The 16,905-nt window shown below is 35.5% G+C and overlaps 1 protein-coding gene across 1 annotated transcript; it reads left to right on the top strand.

The window, feature by feature from the left end:
• The first annotated feature begins 467 nt into the window (after positions 1 to 467).
• Positions 468 to 11,544, top strand: ccdc169 (coiled-coil domain containing 169). Its single transcript, XM_059351453.1, has 8 exons — positions 468 to 559; positions 637 to 719; positions 2,811 to 2,921; positions 3,764 to 3,804; positions 7,992 to 8,090; positions 9,594 to 9,647; positions 10,062 to 10,138; positions 11,179 to 11,544. The coding sequence occupies exons 1-8, from the start codon at positions 483 to 485 to the stop codon at positions 11,399 to 11,401; spliced, it is 765 nt and encodes a 254-aa protein (XP_059207436.1). The 5' UTR covers positions 468 to 482; the 3' UTR covers positions 11,402 to 11,544.
• The last annotated feature ends 5,361 nt before the right edge of the window (positions 11,545 to 16,905 follow it).

Below are 16,905 nucleotides of genomic sequence, written 5' to 3'. Positions count from 1 at the left end.
ACAGACACAAAATAAAACACCGGTATATTTTCAAAATAAAATACCTCGGGTTCGCTAACGAAGCATAAATTCAGCACAGAGCAGATCGTTCGGGACAGGAAGTCTTGCACAGACACAAAATAAAACACCGGTATATTTTCAAAATAAAATACCTCGGGTTCGCTAACGAGGTCGGCCGGCTCGTTAACAAGCCGGCCGACCTCGTTAGCGCTCGTTAAGACGGAGTCGCTGGATTTGTCTCCAGTCATTAACGAGGAGATGTTGATTATCTTCCAATTATATCAATTGATTAGGCGTGAATTCGGGAGATCTCGTGCGTCCTCGGGACTCTGCTGTCCGCAACAGCTCCGACACAGACGGATCCGGTGGGTGTTGACGGACTGCGTAGATACGCAGCCGTTGCGGACAGACCCCTGTCGGAGTCGTTACGCATCCAGTGGAATCCAGGCGTGAGGCGCAAACTTTCCTGCAGAAACAGAAACATGACTGCAGACAGCGACTACAGCAGATACGATCTGGCTCGTCTGCAGGCAGAACTGGAGCAAGAGAGGGAGATGAAGTGAGTTAGTTTGGATTATTACTTAATAAAGTTATTGTTTTCACTGCAGCAGTAACGTTTCCTTGCCTCCTAAATAGAGAAATGCTGCAGGAGTCAGTGTGTGACCTGAGGAGCACCATGTGTGAGCTGCAGGAGAGGCTGCACGGTGTGGATGGGCAAGGTGAGAACCTTTAGGACAGGGGTCTCAAACTCAAATTACCTGGGGGCCGCTGGAGACAGTATCCAAATAACCAAAAAAAGACACAAAATGACAGAAAAAAACTAAATTACTTAAGAAAGACACAAAATAATCAAAAAAAAAGACTGAAAAAACACTAAATGACTTTAAAAAGACACAAAATGACCAAAAAAATACACAGAATTACCAAAAAAGACACAAAATCATTTTAAAAAGACACAAAATGACCCAAAAAAAGACACAAAATGACAGAAAAACACTAAATGACTTTAAAAAGACACAAAATGACCAAAAAAATACACAGAATTACCAAAAAAGACACAAAATCATTTTAAAAAGACACAAAATGACCCAAAAAAAGACACAAAATGACCAAAAAAGACTAAATTACTTAAAGAAGAAACAAAATGACCCAAAAAACACAGAATTACAAAATATATATAGGCCTATACAAAATATATATATATATAAAATTATTTAAAAAACACACAATAATTTTTTTAAAAAGAGACAAAATTATTAAAAAAAAGACACAAAATTACCACAAAAAAAGACACAAAATTACCAAAAAAGTAGTTAAAGGGACCTTCCCCACACAACACGGTAAAGTACCATACCTATAAAACTCACATTAAACTTTCATATCAAGGTGGGGGCCACATAATATCATTATGAGGGCCGCAATTGGACCGCGGGCCGCAGGTTTGAGACCCATGCTTTAGGAGAACATTACATGCAAACATATCCATGAAAGGTTTCTAGTTATTATTATATTGTCCCTTGTTACACAAAGCAAATAGAAAAAGCCTATAAAAACCTAAGCATAGAAATTTAACAAGGACAGCTCTTGACATTTTTTTATTTTTTATTCAAACACACACACCTAACAAAACAAGTAAAAGTAAAGTAAAAATATAAATTAAATACAGCAATCAAGTGAACTAGAACTATTAACATCAAATCTTCGTGAAGAAGATTTTTTTTACTAGTGATTGAGACCATAATGTTGTCCTAAAATATTCTGAGGTAATAAATCAAGAGAGAAGTTCTCTCATTTTGCATTGAAATTAATGGACAGAAATGTTTTTGCAGCCACACTTAGCGCCCCCTGCTGGAATTTTCGGTAGCATGCAGCTTAAGGCACTTCCTGGTCTCCCCCCCCCAAAAAGTTAGTTTTTAAAAAAGTTTTTTAAAAAATCGGACATGAGCCGGCTCGCATCGTTCACTTAAAAGAGCCGACTGACACATCACTAATATTTAGCAGAAAGTTCTGAAAAACTCTTAGAAATAAAGTTAATTTTTGAATAGTAACATCATCATCATCATCAAATGGCACCAGTTCACCAGAATGAATGAGCAAGGTTATTATAGTTAACGAAAACTAACGAAATAACGAAAACTAGAATTGAAAAAACATTTTCGTTAACTGAAATAAAAATAAAAACTAGAGTTTTTAAAAAACGATAACTAACTGAAACTATTTTGTGGTTACAAAACTAACTAAAACTAACTAAAATTATAGTGAAAATGTCCGTAGTTTTCGTTTTTGTCAACTTTTTTCATTCATAATTCAGTGTTTCTATTTGAACATGCAACACATGGTGAATATGTTTACTGAGACTGGGATGTTTACACTAGAACCAAAATTCAAAACAGTTAATAACCTTATTGGGGCTGAGATGATAAACCAAAGGAAATAAAGGAAACATTTATTATGACCACTTTGAATCTGGCACCAACACATAGCCTATTACAAAAAAACTAAAACTAACACTAAAACTAATAAAAACTAAACTAAAACTAAGCATTTAAAAAAATAAAAACTAAACTAAAACTAGAAAAAATCACTCTTAAAACTAACTAAAACTAACAGAATTTGAAAACAAAAATTCACAACGAAATTAAAACTAAAACTAATGAAAAATCCAAAACTATTATAACCTTGTTGTAGAGTATAGTTACATCTAACTGGTTTCTCTCCAGTGTGGTCTGTAATGTGTCCAGACTGAAATGTGTCCTCTGTTTATTATTATTATTATTATTATTATTATTATTATTATTATTCTGCTCCAGGAAACGAGTGGAAGACGAGGTATGAGACCCAGATTGAGCTGAACGGACAGCTGGAGAGACAGATGTCCCTCATTCATGAGAGACTAGAAGACCTGAGAGGAAACCCCATGGGTGAGTTCATAGCTGGACTGGTGTCTCTGTTATTAGTTTTTTATTGCACAGGGCTGATACTGGTGAGAATATAATATATTATAGGAACAGAGAGGTAGTGAGTGAGAAGAGGCAGCAGGATGTTGAAGCTTACCACTGAATACTCTTCACTTTTAACTGTTAGTGAAAAAACTTGAATTAAACAAAATTAAGAAGGCACGATGCTCACTATTATATAGCACCACTCGGGTTGCAAAGGGGTGGAACATTTCCGGTAAATTTCCCAAAAACTTTCCATGTGGGATGTTAAGCTGGGGAATTCTGGAAATATTCAAAATTTTAAAAAATGACATTTCAACAGATGTATTTGTAAGTCATGCAATAAATATGTGAGTAGAACTTAAAATCATTATTTAACTATTTTACTAAACAATCAATGATTTCATTGAACAACAAAAACATGAATATTGAGTTAAATATTACTCATCCCCATTCAAACATTCAGTAAAATGATCTCGCCTCCCCGATAAATTTCATTCAAAATGTTAAATGGAAATAGCTCCTCTCCCTTCAAAAAAGTCCCATTAAACATGTAAATGTGATTGAGGAATAGATGTGATAGATATTTGAGTGAACCGGCATTAAATCTGGTTGTTTTAGTGAAGATTATGCTAAAGAAATATATTTTCCCCAACTATGTTTAAGTTCCCTGTTAAGTTCCCCAACCTTCAATTTAGTTAATTCCCAGTTTATTCCTATAAATTCCCATTAGTTCCCTTGGAAAGTTTCCAACTTTGAAAATTCCTAGAATTGTGCAACCCTAAAGCGTAATGCTCACTCTCTCTTTTCTGTCTCTTTCACAGATCGATTGGCCTCGATCAGAACTTATGATGACATGCCTGTTGTGAGTTTTCTCCTGAGCTGTTTCCTGATCTGTGTTGTTGTCCTGGAGTCAGTTAGTGAGTTAGTATTACTGGTTACTAGAGCAGAAGCAGAGAGAGACACACTGCAAATAAAGAAAAGTTGGGTGAACTCAAAATTTCAAGGCAACAAACTTCGGTAAAATTTTAAGTTGGACAATTAAACTAAATATTTTCAGTTTTGTTTTTGAGTTTGCTCAACTCTGAATTCAGATTTTTGTCAACTCAACTGTAAGTTGTACTAACTTATAATTTAACATTGTAATAACTTTTAATCCTTACTTCTGCTAACTTCTGCAATGTGCTGAATTGGCACGATTGTAACGCCGCTATGAAATGTCAGCTAATGTTGTGACCACAATTTTGAGTTAGCATTGATACGCTAATGGCTACTCTTGTAGCTGTAACAAGCAGCGCAGCTAGCATCAGTTAGCCGCTAGCATCAGTTAGCCGCTACAATCAGTTAGCCGCTAGTATCAGTTAGCCGCTAGCATCAGTTAGCCGCTAGTATCAGTTATCCGCTAGCATCAGTTAGCCGCTAGCATCAGTTAGCCGCTAGCTTTCGCTAATGACTGAATTTCACTGCTTTCCTGCATTTCCCAACAAAGAAATAAGAGTTATCAGAACTATTGTCCCTTGTTGTGAACCCCAACTTAAAGATATAAGTAACAACAACTCACCAACTTGTTTTTGAGCAGACAACTGGCTTCCTTTGTTGTGCTAACTTACATTATTGCCCTAAATGTCAATAATTCATATTTCCAAGTTTTACCAACTTAAATCACTGTTTTAGGCCAAAAAATACAAGTTGGCTTTTTTGCAGTGCAGAGACACAGACTGAGAGGCAAGGTTATTATAGTTAACGAAAACTAACGAAATAACTAAAACTAGAATTGAAAAAACATTTTCGTTAACTGAAATAAAAATAAAAACTAGAGTTTTTAAAAAACGATAACTAACTGAAACTGTATTTTGTGGTTACAAAACTAACTAAAATTATAGTGAAAATGTCCTTAGTTTTCGTTTTTGTCAACTTTTTTCATTCATAATTCAGTGTTTCTATTTGAACATGCAACACATGGTGAATATGTTTACTGAGACTGGGATGTTTACACTAGAACCAAAATACAAAACAGTTAATAACCTTATTGGGGCTGAGATGATAAACCAAAGGAAATAAAGGAAACATTTATTATGACCACTTTGAATCTGGCACCCAACACATAGCCCATTACAAAAAAACTAAAACTAACACTAAAACTAATAAAAACTAAACTAAAACTAAGCATTTTCAAAAAATAAAAACTAAACTAAAGCTAGAAAACTCACTCTTAAAACTAACTAAAACTAACTGAATTTGAAAACAAAAATTCACAACGAAATTAAAACTAAAACTAATGAAAAATCCAAAACTATTATAACCTTGGTGAGAGGAGGATGCAGTGAGAACAGAGAGGATTGTTCAGCAGCTGCTCTCCATCTCCTGCTGCAGCAGCCTGAATCAACCACAGCTTAATCACAGCACTGTAATCACAGGATTACAAACCATGGGAGAGTAATGCACAATAATTACAGTGCTCCAACACACACGGATGCACAACACACTCTAAAAGGTTGTACAATACAGTCTGAATGTGAGTGGGCCTAAAGGCAGAACCAACAGCTGCTCATTAGTGACCCGGAGCAGCCGCTGCAATGATCTGCAGACTAACTGTAAGAGAGACTGAGAGTGTGACAGGAATATGGATTGTCTTTGTTTAGTGCAGTGAGTTAATGTGAGGACAACAGAAAGTGTTTACAGCTCCAAACAAAGAAGCTTCAACATTAATATTGTAATACAGCTCCCGACTTTACATGTGACAAACAGTTTATTAGTTTTGTTTAGTTCTTTATTTAGGCATTTAAAAGAAAAAAAGTTATTATCATCACCCAAGTCTGTTTGGTTTGTCTGAATCAGAGTTAAATTGATACTTTTGGTTAATTTTGTATTTAGTCTGGTTTGCTTTCACGGTTTATAAATGTAAGAGGGGCATGTATGAAGGCAGAGGACTGGAAATATACACTACCAAAAGTCAAAAGTTTTAGAACACACCAACTTTTCCAGAATTTAATTGAAAATGATGCAGTTTAATGTCTCAGTGTACTCTGAAATTAATGCACATTTGCAACATTTAAAATTCTTTATTGAGCATGATAGTGTTTTGAAAGTAAAAAAGAGATTCAAAATCACATTTTATGTTGGACTAAAGGACTAAAAAAAGACACAAAATGACCAAAAAAAGACACAAAATGACAAAAAAAAGACCAAAAGACACAAAATGACCAAAAAAGACACAAAAAGACACAAAATGACTTACAAAGACATGAAAAGAATTCAAAAATGGACAAAATAGCCCAAGACGCCATAGAGTTAAGTTGTTAACCCATTTCCTGAAAAAGGCCTACTTGTATAATTCTGAAATGTACATTATTTTCCAGTTTTGGTTAAGCTTACCTTTTTTTATTTACCTCTGGCAGTTCACCACTTACCTTTGGACCCTTTCAAGCTGTTCATTTGACTTGAACTGCTTGAATTTCAATAAAAAACTGGAAAAATTGGGCTGTTCTAAAACTTTTGACCGGTAGTGTATGTGTCACTTCTTCTTTACTGGAAAGTTGGCGGTGGAGAACGTAAACACGTAAATAAACAAAGCACCATGTGGTCTGCACCAGAATACAACTGGATCGTTCAAATGTGACGAAACAAACCGTAACAAGGATTGAAACTCACTAAACTTTGAGTTGTGAATCAGGAACAGACAAGGATTTAGAGAAGGTGCACCTGTTGAAAATGTTATCAGATGATTGAATATCAGCCACAAGAAGCTTCAAAACAAAGCGGTTACATTTAGTCTGCAACCCTAAATGCTTTACATTCCATTTCTACATTCATACATAATGACTCTGGCCAAAAGAGGGTGCTGCTAAACAACATATTTCATTAACCTTTTATCGGGTGAAGAACTATATTTGGTAACTTCAGTGGATATATAAAATTTACTAGATTAAAGTGCCAAATCTACAAGAAAAAAATGTGCAGATTTAAGAGATTTAAAGAGGCAAATCTGCATGAAAAAAGTTGCAGTTTTACGAGACAAAAGTAAAAAATAAAACTACTTCTTTCTCGCAGATTTACCACTTTAAATCTCATAAATCTGCACATTTTTTCTTGTAGATTTGACGCCTTAATCTCGTAAACTTTTTTTCCTCAAAATATTACCCCCCTCCCCCGGGTCCGTATGTTGTTGTTTTTTTTGCATATTCTGGCAGTATGTAATATCCTCCAATATTCTCTAGGGTTGAAATTTGCAATTTGCAAGTATTTCAATGAGTGCCCTATTAAGGGGTAAAAGTGGTGAATCTGGGAGAAAAAAGTTGCTTTTTCCCACTTTTTTCTCGTAAATCTGTGACTTTTTTCGCACAGATTTGCCACTTTAAATCTCTTAAATCTGCGACTTTTTTTCTTGTAGATTTGCCACTTTAATCTAGTAAATTTGCAACTTTTTTCTCGAAATATTACCTGAAGTTACCAAATATAGTTCTTTGCCTGATAAAGGGTTAAGAAGGGACAAAATATTTGCAAGTATTTCAATGAGTGAGTTAAGCTGCCTGGACCATACTCACCCATATTTATGAGCTAAAAACGCTGATAATACCCATTTAGTAGTATAACATTTGAATCAGGATGAAATAATGGATGCAGAAAGGATGTGAACACTTCTCCACCACTCGCTGTAACACTTCACTATAACTAGCTCTTGGCTGGTCCTCAAACGCTGCACTGCTAGGAGGTGTAATGCTGCTTACAGAGTTATTTATTAAAGCTGACTACAGCTGCTTACATTTCTGAGGACCTGATCCAAACCCACATAGAAACCAAGTCTCCCCGCTCATGTAGCCTCTCCAAGTCTCACCTCTGATGTGTTTATGTGGTTATTGAATAATGCATGAGTCTAATTCATTTTTGTGCTCATGTTTTCTGCACTAAGTATTCTGTTATGATTTGATCCTTGCAGACAGCGCCGTGTATTTCTCCTACAAATTTGTTTTTAATTAGATATCGGCACCGCAACACATTTTATTCTTCTTTGTTTTATGAATGTTGCTAATTGATGGAAACACTTTGCTGCAGGAAACACTGAGGCAGCGTCTGAAGCTCCTGACTGGAGAAAAGTCTGAGCTCCAGAGTCAGCTGATGGACTGTCAGAGCGCCATGGAACAGGAGGGGAAGGTGAGGACTTCAGTTATTGTCTGCAGTATGAACCTGGTCTCACAGGAATCCGTGAAATAGCCACGGATTCGCTCAAATTTCCGTGAAACTGACACGGATTTCGCTACAATGAAATGAATGAAAAGGTTGGGCTTCAGTTTTGCATAAATGATTGTTAAAAAGAAGGAATGCAAAACAAAAATATCAGCCAAATCTTTTTCTAATCCTTTGCTAATGATTGTAATTTGTTACTGAAATATTTATTACCTGCGAAAATGTAAAGCTGCTTGTCTAAGAAATAATAAAAGTGGAGCAGCAGACATTATGACCCTCAACAATACTACCAACCTGCTCTCACAGGAATCCGTGGAATAGCCACGGAATCACTCAAATTTCCGTGAAACTGACACAAAATTACTAAAAAATGACACAAAATTACAAAAAATAGACACAAAATGACAAAAAATAGACACAAATTGACTAAAAAAAGACACAAAATGACAAAAAAGACACAAATTGACTAAAAAAAGACACAAAATGACCAACAAAAGACACAAAAAGACACAAAATGACTAAAAAAAGACAAAATGACCAAAAATAGACACAAAATGACGCTTAACTCAAAATCCGTGGAATAGCCACGGAATCACTCAAATTTCCGTGAAACTGACACGGATTTCGCTACAATGCAAGTTAATGCCAGTCATATCCCGTGGCTATTCCAACATACAAAGTGATTATGTACATTCACTGAGTGAATATTTAGAAAATAAAACATATATTTCTAGCTAGAAATGTGATCAAAATCCATTTTTATGCAGAAACGAAGTCAAAATATTGATTTTTTCACTAAAAATGAGAGAACTGTCCGCCATGTTTTTTGTTCTGACCGCCGGGACCTTGAAAGTCACGTGACTTGGAACAAACCAATAGGAACAAATATTAACTTGCATTGTAGCGTAATCCGTGTCAGTTTCACGGAAATTTGAGTGATTCCGTGGCTATTCCACGGATTTTGAGTTATTATGTTGAGTTATGAATTGTTGAGGGTCATAATGTCTGCTGCTCCACTTTTATTATTTCTTCGACAAGCAGCTTTACATTTTTGCAGGTAATACATATTTCAGTAACAAATTACAATCATTAGCAAAGGATTAGAAAAAGATTTGGCTGATATTTTTGTTTTGCATTCCTTCTTTTTAACAATCATTTATGCAAAACTGAAGCCCAACCTTTGTCCCGTGCTGCTGCAGCAGCCGGGCCGATGTGCTCTTAGTTTGGCGACGGCGTTCTTTGTGTATTGTTCTGCTCAACAAACAGCAAGATATTAGCTGAATAAAGGTTTAACACACAGCATGTGCAGCCAGTAATCCATGGTCTAATCTGTTGCTCATTAACACTGAAGACCTCCTGAAATACACAGAACAAGCACTGCACTCTGAGCAGACAGATTATTACTGACAGTTAGAACAAGTGTAGTCCATGAATGTGACAATAAGGCCCTTTGTTTCTCTCAAATATCAGGCATTTCATAAAACCAATGATGAGAGGCGGGCATACCTTTCAGAGATTGCTAAGGTAAGCTGTCACCCATGTCAGAAGTAGAGCTCCAGACTTTAAACTACCAGTTAAACATGAAGAATAACTGTCATTTTAAATGATGCAGCATGCTTTTCTGCAGACTGGCGTGCTCTCTATCTTTTCTCTCGTTCTGATTTCTCATTCATCCTCCAGCTCTGCTCTCTCTTCTTATGTAATAGTTGAATCTCTGTTCAACCAAAAAAAGTGAGTCAAGGACTTTTCAACCTTATGCTGCAACAGAACTGCTGCCTGCAGGGCTCTAGTGGGAGCAGCTGCAAGAAAAAACCACATTTCTGTCTTTGAAGCAACAAATCTTTGCATTCACAGTGACATGCATGTAGAAGAAGAAGCACACACACACACACACACACACACACACATGTAAACAGTGTTGATGTGTCATTGTCCCAGCTGTCCTCCACGCTGGAAGCCCAAAGACGACAGCACTCGATGCAGCCACAGGGGGCAGCAGGGAGCAAACAGAGGAGGTCAGTGAGACACTAACAGGTGATGGACACAATAATATGAACGCTGAACAAACTTTTTAATTTTTTTAATTTTTTTTTATTAATTTAGACAAAACACAACACAAATCACCAATGGACAAACACAGCAAAAAAAACCTAATAACAACAAAATCACAAAAACAACCCAAATTAATAAATAAAACTACAATAATAAACAAGAACCATAACACATCAAAACTAAACTAGACACAAACAAACACCAAACATAATTATCACATAAAACATACAGTATATCAGTAAACTTAATAACTTAAGAGAAAATAAAAAAGGGTTAAGTTAAATGCCAGCCTTCCACTTCAAGAAACCTTTCCCACCTTTCCAAATACCGTCCAACATCACCATTCCTATTAGCAATATAACCTTCCAAAATAAAATGACATTTAATAAGCATCCTAAATTGATTAATATTCAAAGAATCTGCATTGACAGCTTTAAAAATAAATCTTTTCCCCAACAAGATAATTAAATGAATAATATAACTGCTTGTCTCTGTAACATCACCTAGTATAACAGAAAATAAATCACATTCAAAACTCAACTTCATTGCAGTACACATCTTGACAACATGACAATACCAAAAAAGATGTATTGTTGATTCAGGTTCCATTGAACAAAAACGACACTCATCCGACTCAACAATACCCCAAATTTTAAGCATTTTCCTAGCAGATAAAAACTTATAAATAATCTTTAACTGAAAGGATCTTAAAAATGTGTCTACTGTTGTTCTGAACATTAACTTAAATACTTGTTCCCATGGGATAGGAAAATCAAAAGTATCCTCCCATTTTTATATATATTATACGGGGTAACCACGAGCGGTAACGGTGAACAAACTTAAAGATGACTGTAGAGTTCATCATGAGCTTCACGTAGGAGCTTTTGGTTGTTTGATTTTGGTGTCTGAATGTGTTATTTTATCTCTGAATCGCTCAGAGAGAAAACATTGTTTATCTGTCACATGCTTCTGATGAAGGAACTATATTCTGTCATTGCAACAGAGGGAGGCAGACCAGCAGGAAGGCAGAGGCTGATTCTAAGAAAGAGAGAGAAGAAGATGGAGGAGGAGTGCGTGTGAAAGGAGGAGGAGGAGGAGGAGGAGGAGGAGGAGGAGGAGGAGGAGGAGGAGGAGGAGGAGGAGCAGCAGAGAGAAGAGAAGATAAGAAATCCCAAAGGGGAAGCAGGTTACCCACCCTCAAGTACTACCTGAAACATAATCCCTGACCTAAACCTGGTGTTAAGCCTTTAAAAGAGGTAATATCTCCTCTGGGGAGGCTGAATTATGAAGCAGAACATTTCCATTTTCTTGTGTTTTTATATGCTTCCTACAGCTTTGTTCACATTTTTATAATTTGGGAGGAAACAATGCAGTTATCTACTCATGTGCCACAATCAGTGTTGTAATTGAGTGATCTTCTAATTATTGACAGCACATATAGAGGTATAAAATATCTGCTATTATTATCTACCTTCGTGTTTCTTTGTTTCAACTAAAAGCTGTGAGAAGAATAGTTTCAGAAGGAGAATTATTCAAGCTGCAAGTGCAGCAAGGTCGCCTCCTAATGTGCCAGAAGCCTGCTGAGTCTGACATTTCTTGTGTCACTGCAATTTTTTTTTTTCAAAACACCTCCTACGAGTCAGATTGCGTAAGCAGCATCTCTCCAAACGTAGTTCACCATCACCCCCGAACCTCCCACTGACCGCCTTCACTGGTGTAGGAGGAGGAAACTCAGTCCCAATAAGATGCTGGAGTGAAGAACTGCCAGGAGCTGTTCTCTGTGTGTGTGTGTGTGTGTGTGTGTGTTCTTGTACTTCCTACGTAGTGAGGACCGGAACACGTTTTTAACCAACAGAGTGAGGACATTTTTGCAAAGTGAGGACATTTCGGCAGGTCCTCACTTCTTTAAAGGCTTTTTTTTTAGATTTCAGACTTTGTTTTAAGGGTTAAAGGTTACATGATAATGATAATTAACTGAAACTGTATTGTGTGGTTACAAAACTAACTAAAATTATAGTGAAAATGTCCTTCGTTTTTGTCTTTTTCTATTTTTTTCATACACAATGAAGATGGATAAGGCAAAGGAAATAAAGGCAAAATTTCCTCTTTTAATCTCCCACCCAACAAATACCCCATTACAAATAACTAAAACTAATAAAAACTAAACTAAAACTAGCAAACTCACTCTAAAAACTCATTAAAACTAACTGAATTTGAAAACAAAAATTCACAGCGAAATTAAAACTAAAACTAATGAAAAATCCAAAACTATTATAACCTTGGTAGGGAATTCACTGTTACAATGAAGGTCCTCTCAAAGATAGAAGTACAAGAATGTGTGTGTGTGTGTGTGTGTGTGTGTGTGTGTGTGTGTAGGATGGCTTCAGCTCGTCAGCCTCAGAAAACTGAATTGAAACAATATCTAGTACCAAGGACATGGTTTTTATATAAACAAAAGCAGCTCTTGTCCATTTAGCTTTATGAAGTTAACTATTTACGTGTTCACTGATTGATCTGTAAGTACATATTGATTAGTAATAGATTATAACCCTCTGAACCTCACCAACCCACTGGCAGGTTTGAAAAGCATGTTGTTGTTTTTTTAAATCGCAAAAATACACAATTTGTTGTTGAAAGAAAGTGTGAAAACAGCTTTTATCATCTGAGTTTGATCTTTATGACAGTCCCTGAATGAATCAAAAGTTATGAAAGTTTCCGTAATGAAAATTAAGCTTAAAATTGGGATATTTCTGTCTGTATTTAAAACGTCACCAGAAATAAACCGTTTGGAATAACTAGATCCTGTAAAAAATATTGATTCTGAAGGACAGGAGAGGTTGTAAACATGTAAATGGTTCAATATGTAGAGTGTGTGCAGACCCTTTTTTCCATTTTATTTAAATTTTTAAAAATTCTGCACAAAATACATTTTCTAGCCATGACTGTGCTGATTCCATAGACCTGCATTATATACACTACTGGTCAAAAGTTTTAGAACACACCAACTTTTCCAGAATTTAATTGAAAATGATGCAGTTTAATGTCTCAGTGTACTCTGAAATTAATGCACATTTGCAACATTTAAATTCTTTATTGAGCATGATAGTGTTTTGAAAGTAAAAAAAAGATTCAAAATCACATTTTATGTTGGACTAAAGGACTAAAAAAAGACACAAAATGACAAAAAAAAGACACCAAAAGACACAAAACGACTAAAAAAAGACACAAAATGACTAAAAAAAGACACAAAATGACTTACAAAGACATGAAAATAATTCAAAAATGGACAAAATAGCCCAAGACTCCATAGAGTTAAGTTGTTAACCCATTTCTTGTTCCCTGAAAAAGGCCTACTTGTATAATTCTGAAATGTACATTATTTTTCAGTTTTGGTTAAGCTTACCTTTTTTTATTTACCTCTGGCAGTTCACCACTTACCTTTGGACCCTTTCAAGCTGTTCATTTGACTTGAACTGCTTGAATTTCAATAAAAAACTGGAAAAATTGGGGTGTTCTAATACTTTTGACCGGTAGTGTATATATATTATATATTGCAGTGAAATACAAGACCACAGTGGGTAAAATGTAAGAAGAGCAAAAATAGCCCTGAAACTGGGTTAAAATATGTTTTTTGACACAAGAGATCACAGGCAGAGAAGGTTTTATAAAGGTGATTCATTTATTACCTTCCTGGTGACTTCATGTCCCGGCTGTGTGACAGTGTGTTGCAGTGACGGGGAACTGGCCTTTAACTGAAAGGGCTCAGAGCGAGTCCTGGTCCTGGTGTCAGCTCACATCAGACCAGATCAACGTCCCTGTAGTCCCACACTGAGCGCTGAACCACCTTCAACCAGCTGTGAAGAAACTGTTCTCACATAGAACATCAGATTAGAGTCCAGATGTATAGGGTTATGTATAAGGGTTAAAGTGGTGAATCTGGGAGAAAAAAGTTGCTTTTTTCCCACTTTTTTCTCGTAAATCTGCGACTTTTTTCCCGCAGATTTCCCACTTTAAATCTCTTAAATCTGCGACTTTTTTTCTTGTAGATTTGCCACTTTAATCTAGTAAATTTGCAACTTTTTTCTCGAAATATTACCTGAAGTTACCAAATATAGTTATTTGATTACAAAATATTTCTTAGTCCCATGGCAGGAAAAGTTCCAGTGTTACAGCATCAAAGTGTATAGCAAAAATAGAAAGAAGCATCAATAAAATAGCAATAAATAGTAATCAAGCAATACAAACAAGAAATATACAATTATTAACAATTTAAGCAAGAAGAAATATAAAATGAGTAACCATGTATACAATATAAACAGACTCAACATTTGAAATTACTGTCTAAAATCATTGGAACATCTCAGTTTGAATTCTGTTTTAGGGTGGACTTTATTTATGAAGCTGGTTTGGTGAATAATCCCAAACAGTGGCAGCTTGTTTGTCTTAGACTTGATTTAATGACAGCTGGTCCATGTTGCTTTATGAGGCAGCGCTCTCTTCTTTTTTCCTCCTCCTCCTCCTCCTCCTCCTCCTCCTCCTCCTCTTTTTCTCTCGGTTTCATGCACAGGCTTTAAATACAACTCTGCATCTGCATGAATCAAACTGCCACAGAGAAACCACAGAGATGTATTTCTGCTGACAGGTGAAACATGGAGACAAATCACTACACCGTCTGTCAAAACACACTGGTGCCAGTGCCAAATCATTTTGGAAATCAGCTCTGTCTCCGCTGTGTTAAAGTGTTCATGTGTTTTAGTCTTTTTGGTCATTTAGTGACTTTTTTGGGTCATTGTGGGGTTTTTTTTTGTCATTTAGTGTCTTTTTTTGGTCATTTTGTGTCTTTTTTGGTCATTTTGTGTCTTTTTTTGTCATTTTGTGTCTTTTTTTGTCATTTTGTGCCTTTTTTTGGCCATTTTGTGTCTTTTCTGGTAATTTTGTGTCTTTTTTTTGTCAATTTGTGTCTTTTTTGGTCATTTCGTTTCCTTTTTTTGTCATTTTGTTTCTTTTTAGGGCCATTTTGTGTCTTTTTTTGGTCATATTGTGTCTTTTTTTGCTTAATTTTATGTAATTTTCATTGGTCATTTTGGTCAGAGAGATGTTTTAGTTGTTGCCTGCTTCATTATTTGTCCAAAATTCGTTGTATCAACTGAGTTTGTCTGATCTGAACTGTGAGATTGTGTTCAGTGAGACAACATGCATGTTAAATTGGGGGTCGCGACTCAAAAAGGTTGAGAACTACTGCCTTACATTACAGGAGTGCAAATCAGTTAAATTGTGTATTTAGTGTCTCTGAAACACCTTTTAGAGTCGTGCTGAGTGAATCACTGTCATGAAACAGTAATTCCTCTCTGTTTTTATGAGCGGCAGCACATCCTAAAACTGTCTGATCACATTAAATGTCCCCACAAAGACACTTTAATAGCTTTAGTCACACATGCCAAAAGTCTCCACCTCTTTATATAAAAGTCAATATAATCCCAGGAAATTGCCTCGTCATGCTCTGTAAGCAAATATGACCTCTATGCAGAATTGCACCCATTATTCATAAGCCTATATCATTCAGATTTTATTTTGGCGGGTCAGTAATTAGCCAGCTGCAACGCTGATACAAATGAGATGCAAATAATAATGTTATATTCTGTCAGCTTGATTACTTGGAAAGATGCAAGCATATTTGATCCAATATATAATTTAATATTTAAACTGAACTCATTCTAACCTCTGAAATGCAATAAATGTATAGTGTAATGTGTAGTTCAGTGGTGGAAGAAGTACTCAGATATTTAAAATACTCTGTTACAAGTAAAAGTGCTGCATTGAAAATGTTACTTAAATAAAAGTATAAGTATTAAAATACTTTTGAAAATGCCAAAAGTAAAAGTACCTTTGATGCAGTAGGGCCTATTTTACAATAACATATGTTATATTGTTATATAATAAATACATCAATGTGTTTTATTGCTTTAATGATGCATCATTGCTGGTAAATGTGGAGAATTTTTCAATTTATTTATATATATGTGATGTATTAATTTGATTGCGTAGTTTCCCCTGGGGACCATTGAAGCCCTATTGATATAACAATATAATTATTAAAAAATTAAAATGTATTTTTTTGTTTGGTCAATCTGAATCTGCAAAGCTGTCAGATAAATATAGTGGAGTAGAAGTATAAAGCAACAAAAATAAGGAAATGTTCAAGTAAAGTACACGTACATTTGTACTTGAGTAAATATACTTTGCTTGATATATATATGTATATATATATATATATATATATATATATATATATACTGTGCTTATTATAACAGTGTTATTTGTATGAATGATGACATTGACAAACACCAGATTTGACTTTTAAATTCTGAGGCATTAATGGAAATGAGCTTGTGATGCTGTTAAAGTCCTTTACTGTGTCCTCCATCTTTCTTGGTTGTGGGGACACATTGCTCTGCGTCCCCAGGATTCATGTAGACAGGAACACCTTGTCAGCCCTCAGTTTGTGACGCACACTGGGTCCCTATGTGTGTCGCCTCAAAATAGAAAAATCTGTGTGGAGGAAAATGTTTTTAGTTTTTATTTACTCTCTGTCACATTATGATGCATTCATTCAGTCATATAAAAAATAAATCAAATACCAGCAGAATGCCTCATATATTCATGATCTGGAGTAGTTGAACTACGTGGTATTATGTGTGAGCATTAAACAAATGTCACAACATTAAATAAA

The sequence above is a fragment of the Centropristis striata genome, chromosome 15 (assembly GCF_030273125.1).
Source record: "Centropristis striata isolate RG_2023a ecotype Rhode Island chromosome 15, C.striata_1.0, whole genome shotgun sequence".
In the NCBI taxonomy this organism is placed as follows: domain Eukaryota; kingdom Metazoa; phylum Chordata; class Actinopteri; order Perciformes; family Serranidae; genus Centropristis; species Centropristis striata.
Note: the sequence above shows the minus strand (reverse complement) of the source record. Positions and strands in the feature narration are given on the sequence as shown.